At 43.4% G+C, this 13,166-nt stretch overlaps 1 protein-coding gene across 10 annotated transcripts in view; it reads left to right on the forward strand.

Moving 5' to 3' along the window:
* The window catches only part of LOC130369371 (uncharacterized), a 367,785-nt gene that overhangs the window by 331,297 nt on the left and 23,322 nt on the right, over positions 1 to 13,166 (forward strand). For all 10 annotated transcript variants that reach the window (XM_056574542.1, XM_056574545.1, XM_056574543.1 and 7 more), the window contains one exon: positions 7,451 to 7,520. In XM_056574542.1, the coding sequence (XP_056430517.1) occupies positions 7,451 to 7,520 (70 nt within the window). The remainder of the gene's footprint in view (positions 1 to 7,450; positions 7,521 to 13,166) is intronic.

Below are 13,166 nucleotides of genomic sequence, written 5' to 3' on the forward strand. Positions count from 1 at the left end.
TTTTCTCCCTCCCACACATCAGTCACCCCTTTCTTTGCAGTACAGCTGAGATATGTTTGCTGTTCAGGAAACTACAATTGCCTGCAGCCCTGTGGAAAAAATTATCTCTCTCCCACCCAGCCGGTCGCTCCACCCATTGAAGCAGACAGGCTCCCTTTAAACACCTGACTAGTGATGTAATGTCTCAGCCGCACTGCAGAACCATACACTCACAGTCAGCACCACTTCCCCCGCCACCATAATAATTAGCATTCTTCTGCCTGTCAGAGGAGCGCTGTACCGCTGCACGCAGCACTCCTCCTCTCTGAGACGCAGAGGTGCGATCACCCAGGTCAGGTTTGTCCAGTACCCTGACAGTGCGTGCAGAGAAATTTGCATTCTTCAGTCTGCAAGAGGCGCACAGCACCGCTGCGTGCAGTGCTTCTTTCTGAGGGTGGCAAAAATTCTTGCACCAGCCCTGATGTAACTAGATTTTAGAATGTACATTCTGCATGAAGTGCTTCTTTCTGAGGTTTGTCAGGCATCCTGACAGGTGTGCATCTCATAACATCCATCTCTCCACCCCCCACCCCCCAGTGTGTCACCTCAGTAGTAAGGAGATTACATGAGGAGGTGGTTTGTTACAGTGTGTCTCCCCAGTAGTAAGGAGATTACACGAGGAAGGGGTTTGTTACAGTGTGTCACCCCAGTAGTAAGGAGATTACATGAGGAGGTGGTTTGTTACAGTGTGTCACCCCAGTATTAAGGTGATTTAATGAGGAAGGGGTTTGTTACAGTGTGCCACCATAATAGTAAGGTGTTTATATGAGGAGGAGGTTTGTTACAGTGTTTCACCCCAGTAGTAAGGTGATTACATGAGGAGCGGGTTTGTTACAGTGTGTCACCCCAGTAGTAAGGAGATTACATGAGGAAGGGGTTTGTATCAGTGTGTCACCCCAGTAGTAAGGAGATTACATGAGGAAGGCTTTGTTACAGTGTGTCACCCCAGTAGTAAGGAGATTACATGAGGAAGGGGTTTGTTACAGTGTGTCACCCCAGTATTAAGGTGATTTAATTAGGAAGGGGTTTGTTACAGTGTGCCACCCTAATAGTAAGGTGTTTATATGAGGAGGAGGTTTGTTACAGTGTTTCACCCCAGTAGTTAGGTGATTACATGAGGAGCGGGTTTGTTACAGTGTGTCACCACAGTAGTAAGGAGATTACATGAGGAGGAGGTTTGTTACAGTGTGTCACCACAGTAGTAAGGAGATTACATGAGGAGGAGGTTTGTTAGTGTTTCACCCCAGTAGTAAGGAGATTACATGAGAAGGGGGTTTGTTACAGTGTGTCACCACAGTAGTAAGGAGATTACATGAGGAGGGGGTTTGTTACAGTGTTTCACCCCATTAGTAAGGTGATTACATGAGGAGCGGGTTTGTTACAGTGTGTCACCCCAGTAGTAAGGTGGGGTGTGTCAAAGGGCAGAGACAATAGGTAGGGTCAAGGGGGCGGCAAAATTAGCAGTGCAGTGCTTCTTTCTGAGGTCTGTCAGGCATCCTGAGAGCGTGTGCATCTCATAACATCCATCTCGCCCCCCCCCCTCCCACCCCCCAGTGTGTCACCCAAGTAGTAAGGAAAATACATGAGGAGGAGGTTTGTTACAGTGTGTCACCCCAGTAGTAAGGAGATTACATGAGGAGGAGGTTTGTTACAGTGTGTCACCACAGTAGTAAGGAGATTACATGAGGAGGAGGTTTGTTACAGTGTGTCACCACAGTAGTAAGGAGATTACATGTGGAGGAGGTTTATTACAGTGTGTCACCCCAGTAGTAAGGAAAATACATGAGGAGGAGGTTTGTTACAGTGTGTCACCCCAGTAGTAAGGAGATTACATGAGGAAGGGGTTTGTTACAGTGTGTCACCCCAGTAGTAAGATTACATGAGGATGGGGTTTGTTACAGCGTTTCACCCCAGTAGTAAGGAGATTACATGAGGAATGGGTTTGTTACAGTGTTTCACCCCAGTAGTAAGGTGATTACATGAGGAGGAGGTTTGTTACAGTGTGTCACCACAGTAGTAAGGAGATTACATGAGGAGGAGGTTTGTTACAGTGTGTCACCACAGTAGTAAGGAGATTACATGTGGAGGAGGTTTATTACAGTGTGTCACCCCAGTAGTAAGGAAAATACATGAGGAGGAGGTTTGTTACAGTGTGTCACCCCAGTAGTAAGGAGATTACATGAGGAAGGGGTTTGTTACAGTGTGTCACCCCAGTAGTAAGATTACATGAGGATGGGGTTTGTTACAGCGTTTCACCCCAGTAGTAAGGAGATTACATGAGGAATGGGTTTGTTACAGTGTTTCACCCCAGTAGTAAGGTGATTACATGAGGAAGGGGTTTGTTACAGTGTGCCACCCCAATAGTAAGGTGATTATATGAGGAGAAGGTTTGTTACAGTGTGTCACCCCAGTAGTAAGGTGATTACATGAGGAGGGGGTTTGTTACAGTGTGTCACCCCAGTAGTAAGGAGATTACATGAGGAAGGGGTTTATTACAGTGTGTCACCCCAGTAGTAAGATTACATGAGGAAGGGGTTTGTTACAGCGTTTCACCCCAGTAGTAAGGTAATTACATGAGGAATGGGTTTGTTACAGTGTTTCACCCCAGTAGTAAGGTGATTACATGAGGAAGGGGTTTGTTTCAGTGTGCCACCCCAATAGTAAGGTGATTATATGAGGAGAAGGTTTGTTACAGTGTGTCACCCCAGTAGTAAGGAGATTACATGAGGAGGGGGTTTGTTACAGTGTGTCACCCCAGTAGTAAGGCGATTACATGAGGAGGGGGTTTGTTACAGTGTGTCACCCCAGTAGAAAGGAGATTACATGAGGAAGGGGTTTGTTACAGTGTGTCACCCCAGTAGTAAGATGATTACATGAGGAAGGGGTTTGTTACAGTCTGTCACCCCAGTAGTAAGATTACATGAGGAAGGGGTTTGTTACAGCGTGTCACCCCAGTAGTAAGGAGATTACATGAGGGAGTTTTTTTTTTTTACAGTGTTTCACCCCAGTAGAAAGGAGATTACATGAGGAAGGGGTTTGTTACAGTGTGTCACCCCAGTAGTAAGGAGATTACATGAGGAGGAGGTTTGTTACAGCGTGTCACCCCAGTAGTAAGGAGATTACATGAGGAGGAGGTTTGTTACAGCGTGTCACCCCAGTAGTAAGGAGATTACATGAGGGAGGTTTTTTTTTACAGTGTTTCACCCCAGTATTAAGGAGATTACATGAGGAAGGGGTTTGTTACAGTGTGCCACCCCAATAGTAAGGTGATTACATGAGGAAGGGGTTTGTTACAGTGTGCCACCCCAATAGTAAGGTGATTATGCGAGGAGGAGGTTTGTTACAGTGTGTCACCACAGTAGTAAGGAGATTTCATGAGGAGGGGGTTTGTTACAGTGTGTCACCCCAGTAGTAAGGAGATTACATGAGGAGAGGGTTTGTTACAGTGTGTCACCCCAGTAGTAAGGTAATTACATGAGGAGGGGTTTGTTACAGTGTGTCACCACAGTAGTAAGGTAATTACATGAGGAGGAGGTTTGTTACAGTGTGTCACCCCAGTAGTAAGGTAATTACATGAGGAGGGGTTTGTTACAGTGTGTCACCACAGTAGTAAGGTAATTACATGAGGAGGAGGTTTGTTACAGTGTGTCACCCCAGTAGTAAGGTAATTACATGAGGAGGGGGTTTGTTACAGTGTGTCACCCCAGTAGTAAGGTAATTACATGAGGAGGGGGTTTGTTACAGTGTGTCACCCCAGTAGTAAGGTAATTACATGAGGAGGGGGTTTGTTACAGTGTGTCACCACAGTAGTAAGGTGGGGTGTGTCAAAGGGCAGAGACAATAGGTAGGGATAAGGGGGCGGGAAAATTAGCTTTCGCCTACGGTGGCAAAAATCCTTGCACCAGCCCTGATGTAACTAGATTTTAGAATGTACATTCTGTTGTACAGATGAATAAGAGGAAGTTTCTGATCACATGACCGGGTCTTCAAGTAGCGAGAAGAGACCAGATATCTGACCCAGGCCCTCTTTCTTCCATCTTCTAATTATTTTCTCCACATTACAAGAATGTTCCTTACAGTTAGTATAATTTATCTTCTTATTGTACAGAGCAGACAGCAAGCGACACGCATGTAGATCAAAGCTGCCATCAAATGTAGAAACCAGATAACAATCATTTGTCACCGATGCCACAGGCTGTCATGGTCATAGTTGTTTTTTATAGCTTTCTGTGTCTGGTCAGTCTCAATTATATAGTAAGGCTGAAAAATCTAGTATCATAAATATTTAATAATGATATAATATTTCTATATGGGTAGTATGTTATGTGATGTCATGTGATAAACCAGAACACTTATGTTACTCATATTTGGACACTTTTCTTATAGTTAGAAGGGTCCCCTGACATTAGCTGATCACAGGGTATTCCACTGACAGCAATAAACTGATGTGTTCTGTCAGTAAGGCTGGGGTCACAGCACGTTTTTCAAATACGGTTTTCCGCTAAAAAACATATGGCAAAAACCATATGCAACCGTATACAACCGTATGACTCCAAATTAAAACGTATACGGTTTTTCCCCGTACGGTTCTATCCGTTTGCATCAGTTTTTGCCAACGGTTTTGCTATTTTGTTGGAATTAGTTTTCCAGCAATTTAATAAAGTTACTATTGTTCTATTGAAATTCCAATCTGCGCATGTGCCAACTCCAAAAACGGATTCGAAAAACCGTGTGCAACCGTATTCTGAAATTCTGTGTACGGTTCTCATAGACAACAATGTTAAAAGAACCGCTTACGGTTCGCATACGGTTTTCCAACCGGAGGCAAAAACGTGGTCGACAGCGTTTTTGCCTACGGTTGAAAAATCGGCAAAACCGTATCCGAGGCAAAACGGATGCAACCGTACACAACATTTGGAATACGGTTTGCAATGCATTCTCTATGCATGCGGTTTCGGATACGGTCGTATACGTTTTTTTGGCATGTCCCCGAGGTGTCCCCAAAGCTCCGGCAAGGCTCTGCTTCCCCGGCAACCGGGCTCTCCGTCACCGCCATCACGTCGCTACGCACGACGCTCCTATTGGATGACGGGACGGCGTGTGCAGCGATGTGATGACGTCGATGGAGAGCACCGGCGATGCAGGGTATCCAGAAGAGGACGCGCCCAAGCCCCGAGTACATGTAAGCGACCATCACCGGAGCTCACGGGGCACCGTAAACGGCTATCCGGTGGCAGCTGAAGCAGTCCACGCTGCCGGATAGACGTTTATGCGATGTCTCGACATACAAAAGCATCGTATGTTGATGCTGCCTTCAACATGCGATGTCCTCTGAGAGGCCATCGCATGTTGAAATTATCGTATGTCGGGGCCATCGTAGGTCGAGGGGTCACTGTATAATATATGTTAAATAAAAAGTTTCACAGTCCTCTCACCGATTAGTGCAAACATATATTACAAGAACAGTCTTGGTTCTAAAATCCATGAACTTGTAATGGAGCAAACATATGGCTGATACATTGTGTGAATGCAGAACATGGATGAAAACATATTTTTTTAATTGACTATGGTTAGTGCTTTGAAACAGCATAAGGGTCTATTCACAAGGCAGAATTTCCGCTTGCGGAATTCCGCCTCAAATTAAAGCCCATAGACTTCTATGGGATTCTGCAGTGTGAATGGGAGTGCGGAATCCCATAAAAGTCTATGGGTTTTAATTTGAGGTGGAATTCCGCAAGCGGAAACTCTTCAGTGTGGATAGACCCTCAGGGTCTATTCACAAGGGCAGAATTTCCGCACCAATTCTGCTTCCATGGGTGGTTTCTGGCTTGTGAGGATTTTGTATGGAATTGCTGCGGAATTCATGCGGAAATTCCACATGCGGAAATTCAGAAGTGTGGAATCCCCTGGAAGTCTATTGGGTTTTAATTTAAGGTGGAATTAGGCCCTAAGTCTCTATTTAGGTCTTCAAAAGCCATAAGTACAAATTGAAGACCTGTGTTACATCTGGTCAATCCACTAATAATACCAGCATGCATATATGATGCTAGTTCTAGGAGAATTAAATGGTTAAAGTTCACATTAGCATTGGAGCTCCGTCACAGAATACGTTAAATTGACTGGTCCAGAGTGGACATAAAAATGCTGCCAAGGAGGTGTAGTAAAGTGAAAATGGAGCAAATTTATGCAGTGTGGTGAGCCACTGCGGTGAATGGTGGGAACACGGGTGTTGTGGTATGAGTGGTGGGATCAGCTGTTATTAACTCCGGAGGTCGGATGGTATTAACCCCTATGTGTTTGTGATGCCAGTGTGGTTTCTGGGTTCTGGAACACCACACGCCCGGATTCTCCGATATCCCACGGGCTAGCAGTGAATAAAGAGTCCACAACCAGCCAGGTTAAACGGAGACTTTACTGAGTAGAAGACAGGTGGTATTCTCTTCGCAGCTAAGGCCAGATTTTCCAGAGAGGTGGCCAGGACCCAGAGGACCTCGCAGCTTGCTGGACCAATACTAAACTTGACTTGACTATGTGCAGGACTTGACTTGACTATGTGTAGGACTTGACTATTTGTAGTGACAGCAGACATAGACATTTGGGGTACTCCCGATGCTGATAGGCCTCTGGTGCTTGCTGCCTCAGCAAAGACTTGTTCTCAGATTAGTTGGTAATACCCAAGAGTGAGAATTGCTAATGGCCACCCTTTTATATAGTGGGGGGCTGGACTAAAGCCCATTGGTCAAGCTGTGGGTCATAGTTTAAACTGGTGCTCTCTGGGAGTACATGTGACAACAGATCATGTGACTGCATAACATAACATGTGACAGGCTTACTCACAGGTCCTTGAGACCTCCCACAGGTCCTCTATACTATCTAGAAATGACATTCACACCATATAAAACAACAGGGAGACAACAGGGGGAGACCCTGCAGGGGAGCCCCCAGGTCACTGAGGGACTCAACCTGACAGGGCCTAAAGGTAGTATAGGGCCCTGTACCTGTACTGGGAAATTACAGCAGTTTCTAGCACAAAGCAGCCTTTGACTTTCTCACTGTGAAAATCACAATGAGGGAGATTTATCAAAACCTGTGCAGAGGAAGAGTGGTGCAGTTGACCATAGCAACCAATCAGCTCGCTTCTTTCATTTTTCAGAGGCCTCTTTAAAAATGAAACAAGTGATCTTATTGGTTGCCTTGGGCAAATGTACCACTCTTCCGCTACACAGATTTTGATAATTTTTGCCCAAATGTACCCTGTTAAGAGGTGAATACCTTTTGATAGGTTTGGCACAAATCACTACAGCTACCTACTCCAATTTTACTTTGAAATATGAACATGTCGCATGCGCTTATTTTCTGTATGTGGTACAATGGGTATACTAAGTATATGTTTTTATTCACTGTTTTTCAGTTCTTTCATGAGATCTTTAATTGATCATATGGACTTCAAGGCCCTAGAGCTGAAAATGTATAAGGCTAAGGTAAGAATCCACTAAACCAATTTTACTGCTGATCCTGCACAAGTAATTGTTATAGTTCAGTCACTGAGCTATCTGGGTACATTCACACTAGCTATCTGGGTACATTCACACTACTGAATTTCCGGACCGAGAACCATTGTGGAGCCACCTATTTTCTCAATGGAATTTTCTGCACCATTCCCACTGGAGAATTCTGTGTGGACTGCATTGCAGTAAGTGTTGACAGCGCAAGTTCACGCGGTCCTAGCGTCGATGGATTATATGTGTGCGGCTGCGTACGTAAACTCTGCCTGGAATATCTCCAGGCAGAGTTTCCGTAGTATGAATGTAACCTTAGGCCTTGTTTACACTGCAAAGTTTCCGAACAAAATCCAGCAGAAAAATTCAGCTCAGAAATAACGTTGCAGTAGAGTCCCATTGTTTTTATGGGATTCTGCTGCACTGGAATTCTTTTAATTCTTTAAAACCACAGAAAGAATTGACATGTCTAATCTGTTCGGAAATGCATTACCGTCTGTGGAGAAGGAACATTTCCAAGCAGTCCGTCTGTCTGAGAAAAGTTCTCCAGAAATTTTCCAACAGGACATTCCACAAAAATTTTGCCAAGTGAACTAGGCTAAGGCTAGGTTTACACGCAGGTTTTTTCTGGCATTTTTGGGAAAACTGCCGCTGCAGATTTCGAGCCAAAGCCAGAAGTGCATTCAAAAGGAATTGGAAATATAAAGGAAGGACTTATAATTTGTCCTACTGGATCCACTTTTGACTTTGGCTCAAAAGCTGCAGTGACAGTTTAAAAAAAAAAAAAAAAAAAAAAGGTCAGAAAAACCTAGGCTAACACTGGTGCTTTCAGTCTCAGACTCCTGGGAGTCAACCTAGCTGGTGCAGGGGGTCAAGAAATGCAGCTCTGTAATATAGGTCATCAGTTCCTGTTTAGAACAAAATTTCATATATATATATATATATATATATATATATATATATATATATATTATGACTATATATGACTAAGGCCGCTGAGCGCGGCTGAAACGCGTCACCTTGTCATCACTCACTGTTACTGCTGAATAAAAACCGCATTGCTTGATACCCTGCGCTGGACAATCCCCTTTCTTCTTCATGATATATATATATATATATATATATATATATATACTGTATACATATATACATATATATTGGGAGAGGAAAATAAGTTTATCTGTCACTAAAAGGAAGGTTAAAGCAAATCAACAAGTAAAATTCACTATTTTCTCCTATATCTGCTATTAGAGGACTGACAGGCTTTCCCCATAATTCCTAGTTTAGTTTTGATATAGTGTACATGGTCGGCTTAAAAATAAATTCTCCTTTAAAAGCAGCATTGTGAAGGATAGAAGGGTAGACTTGCCTGTTCAGCTGAGGGTATAATACAGCCCATAGTAACCTTGTTTCCAACAAAGCCTCAGCATCACAAGCTTTTCACTGGCATTGTAATCAATGTTGATACCATGTATATAAATTGATTATTAATTATAATATACACAATGATCAGCGATAAAATTAGAACCACCCAGGCTGGCGGAAGGATTATTTTCACCATAGGCAAAACCTAGTTTTGACGCCCCTTTGGCCCCACCCTTTGGTAGCACTCCTTACTATACAAAGATCAATATTCACACATACAGTGACCATCTGGCCTGGACAATCATTAATTCTTCAGCATCGACTCGTCTTTGCAGAATCTGAAGGACAAACATTTTAGACTTCTTCCACCACAGTCCCCCCTCTATACAAACTATCTGTGTATTGCTTCACACAGTAATAGTGCCCACTTTGTGTCCCCTCATATTGCCCCCATATATAACAGGATTCTTTCATATTTTGTTTCCATATTCCTCACATTGCCCCCACACATACATTACCCCCATATTCCTCATATACATTACCCCCAGATTCCTCATGTAAATTGCCCCCATATTCCTCATATACATAGCCCCCAGATTCCTCATATATATAGCCCCCAGATTCCTCATATACATAGCTCCCATATTCCTCATATACATAGCCCCCAGATTCCTCATATACATAGCCCCCAGATTCCTCATATACATAGCCCCCAGATTCCTCATATACATAGCCCCCAGATTCCTCATATACATAGCCCCCAGATTCCTCATATACATAGCCCCCAGATTCCTCATATATATTTCCCCCAGATTCCTCTTATAAATAACCCCCAGATTCCTCATATACATAGCCCCCAGATTCCTCATATACATAGCCCCCAGATTCCTCATATACATAGCACCCAGATTCCTCATATACATAGCCCCCAGATTCCTCATATACATAGCCCCCAGATTCCTCATATACATAGCCCCCAGATTCCTCATATACATAGCCCCCAGATTCCTCATATATATAGCCCCCAGATTCCTCATATACATAGCCCCCAGATTCCTCATATACATAGCCCCCAGATTCCTCATATACATAGCCCCCAGATTCCTCATATACATAGCCCCCAGATTCCTCATATACATAGCCCCCAGATTCCTCATATACATAGCCCCCAGATTCCTCATATACATAGCCCCCAGATTCCTCATGTAAATTGCCCCCAGATTCCTCATATACATAGCCCCCAGATTCCTCATATACATAGCCTCCATATTCCTCATATACATAGCCCCCATATTCTTCATATACATAGCCCCCAGATTCCTCATATACATAGCCCCCAGATTCCTCATATACATAGCCCCCAGATTCCTCATATACATAGCCCCCAGATTCCTCATATACATAGCCCCCAGATTCCTCATGTAAATAACCCCCAGATTCCTCATATACATAGCCCCCAGATTGCTCATATACATAGCCCGTATATTCCTCATATATTTCCCCCAGATTCCTGTTATAAATAACCCCCAGATTCCTCATATACATAGCCCCCATATTCCTCATATACATAGCCCCCAGATTCCTCATATACATAGCCCCCAGATTCCTCATATACATAGCCCCCATATTCCTCATATACATAGCCCCCATATTCCTCATATACATAGCCCCCATATTCCTCATATACATAGCCCACATATTCCTCATATACATAGCCCCCATATTCCTCATAAATATTTCCCCCAGATTCCTCTTATAAATAACCCCCAGATTCCTCAAATACATTGCCCCCAGATTCCTTATATAAATTGCCCCCATATTCCTTATATACTTTGCCCCCATATTCCTCATATATTTTGCCCCATATTCCTCATATGTACAGTCATGGCTGTAAATGTTGGCACCCCTGAAATTTTTCTAGAAAATGAAGTATTTCTCATAGAAATGGATAGCAGTAACACATGTTTTTCTATACACATGTTTATTCCTTTTGTGAGTATTGGAATTAAACCAAAAAAGGGAGGAAAAATGCAAATCGGACATAATGTCACACCAAACTCCAAAAATGGGCTGGACAAAATTATTGGCACTCTTTCAAAATAATGGAAAAATAAGATGATTTCAAGCATGTGATGCTCCTTTGAACTTACCTGAGGCAAGTAACAGGTGTGGGCATTATAAAAATACCACCTGAAAGCAGATAAAAAGGAGAGAAGTTCACTTAGTCTTTGCATTGTGTTTCTATGTGTGCCACACTAAGCATGGACAACAGAAAGCGAAGAAGAGAACTGTCTGAAGACTTGAGAACCAAAATTGTGGAAAAATATCAACAATCTCAAGGTTACAAGTCCATCTCCAGAGATCTAGATTTGCCTTTGTCCACAGTGCGCAACATTATCAAGAAGTTTGCAACCCATGGCACTGTAGCTAATCTCCCTGGGCGTGGACATAAGAGAAAAATTTATGAAAGGTGTCAACGCAGGATAGTCCGTATGGTGGATAAGCAGCCCCAAACAAGTTCCAAAGATATTCCAGCTGTCCTGCAGGCTCAGGGAACATCAGTGTCAGCACGAACTATGCGTCGACATTTAAATGAAATGAAATGCTATGGCAAGAGACCCAGGAGGACCCCCCTGCTGACACAGAGACATAAAAAGCAAGACTACATTTTGCCAAAGTGAACTTGAGTAAGCCAAAATCCTTCTGGGAAAGCGTATTGAGGACAGATTAGACCAAGATAGAGCTTTTTGGTAAATCACATCATTCTACTGTTTACCAAAAATAGAATGAGGCCTACAAAGAAAAGAAAACAGTACCTACAGTGAAATATGGTGGAGATGCAATGATGTTTTGGGGTTTTTTGCTGCCTCTGGCACTGGGTGCCTTGAATGTGTGCAAGGCATCATGATATCTGAGGATTACCAATGGATATTGGGTCGCACTGTACAGCCCAGTGTCAGAAAGCTGGGTTTGTGTCCGAGATCTTGGGTCTTCCAGCAGGACAATTACCCCCAACATACGTCAAAAAGCACCCAGAAATGGATGGCAACAAAGCGCTGGAGAGTTCTGAAGTGGCCAGCAATGAGTCCAGATCTAAAGCCCATTGAACACCGGTGGAGAGATCTTAAAATTGCTGTTGGGAAAAGGCGCCCTTCCAATAAGAGAGACCTGGAGCAGTTTGCTAAGGAAGAGTGGTCCAACATTCCGGCTGAGAGGTGTAAGAAGCTTATTGATGGTTGAAGCGACTGATTTCAGTAATTTTTTCCAAAGGGTGTGCAACCAAATATTAAGTTAAGGGTGCCAATAATTTTGTCCAGCCCATTTTTGGAGTTTGGTGTGACATTATGTCCAATTTGCTTTTTTTTCCTCCCTTTTTTGGTTTAGTTCCAATACACACAAAGGGAATAAACATGTGTATAGCAAAACAGGTGTTACTCCAATCCTTTTCTGTGAGAAATACTTCATTTTCTAGAAAAAATTCAGGGGTGCCAACATTTAGGGCCATGACTCTATTGCCCCATATTCCACATATACATAGCCCCCATATTCCTCATATATATATTGCCCCCATATTCCATATATATATTTATATTGTCCCCATATTCCTTATATATAGTGTCTCCATATTCCACATATACCATATTTTCCAGCGTATAAGACGACTGGGAATATAAAACGACCCCCAACTTTTACAATTAAAATATATTGGGATATACTCGCCGTATAAGACTACCCCTCTACCATGATGTACGGTACCTTACCATTGTTCCCCCACACTAGGTAGGCAGCATAGTTCCCCCTACCTTAGGTTGTCAGCATAGTTCCTCCTACATTAGGTTGTCAGCATAGTTCCCCCACATTAGGTTGTCAGCATAGTTCCCCCACATTAGGTTTGCAGTATTGTTCCCCCCACATTAGGTTGTCAGCATAGTTCCCCCTACATTAGGTTGTCAGCATAGTTCCCCCACATTAAGTTATCAGCATAGTTCCCCCACATTAGGTAGGCAGTATAGTTCCTCCACATTAGGTTATCAGCATAGTTCCCCCACATTGGTTTGGCAGTATAATTCCCCCACATTTGGTTGTAGTTCCCCCACATTAGGTTGGCAGTACAGTTCCCCAACATTAGGTTGACAGTATCCAGTAGTTCCCCCACATTAGGTTGTAGTTCCCCCACATTAGGTTGGCAGTATAGTTCCCCCCCCCCACATTAGGTTGTAGTTCCCCCAGATTAGGTAGGCAGTGGCCCCCAACAGACATACA

Source organism: Hyla sarda, chromosome 4, assembly GCF_029499605.1.
Source record: "Hyla sarda isolate aHylSar1 chromosome 4, aHylSar1.hap1, whole genome shotgun sequence".
Lineage (NCBI taxonomy): Eukaryota > Metazoa > Chordata > Amphibia > Anura > Hylidae > Hyla > Hyla sarda.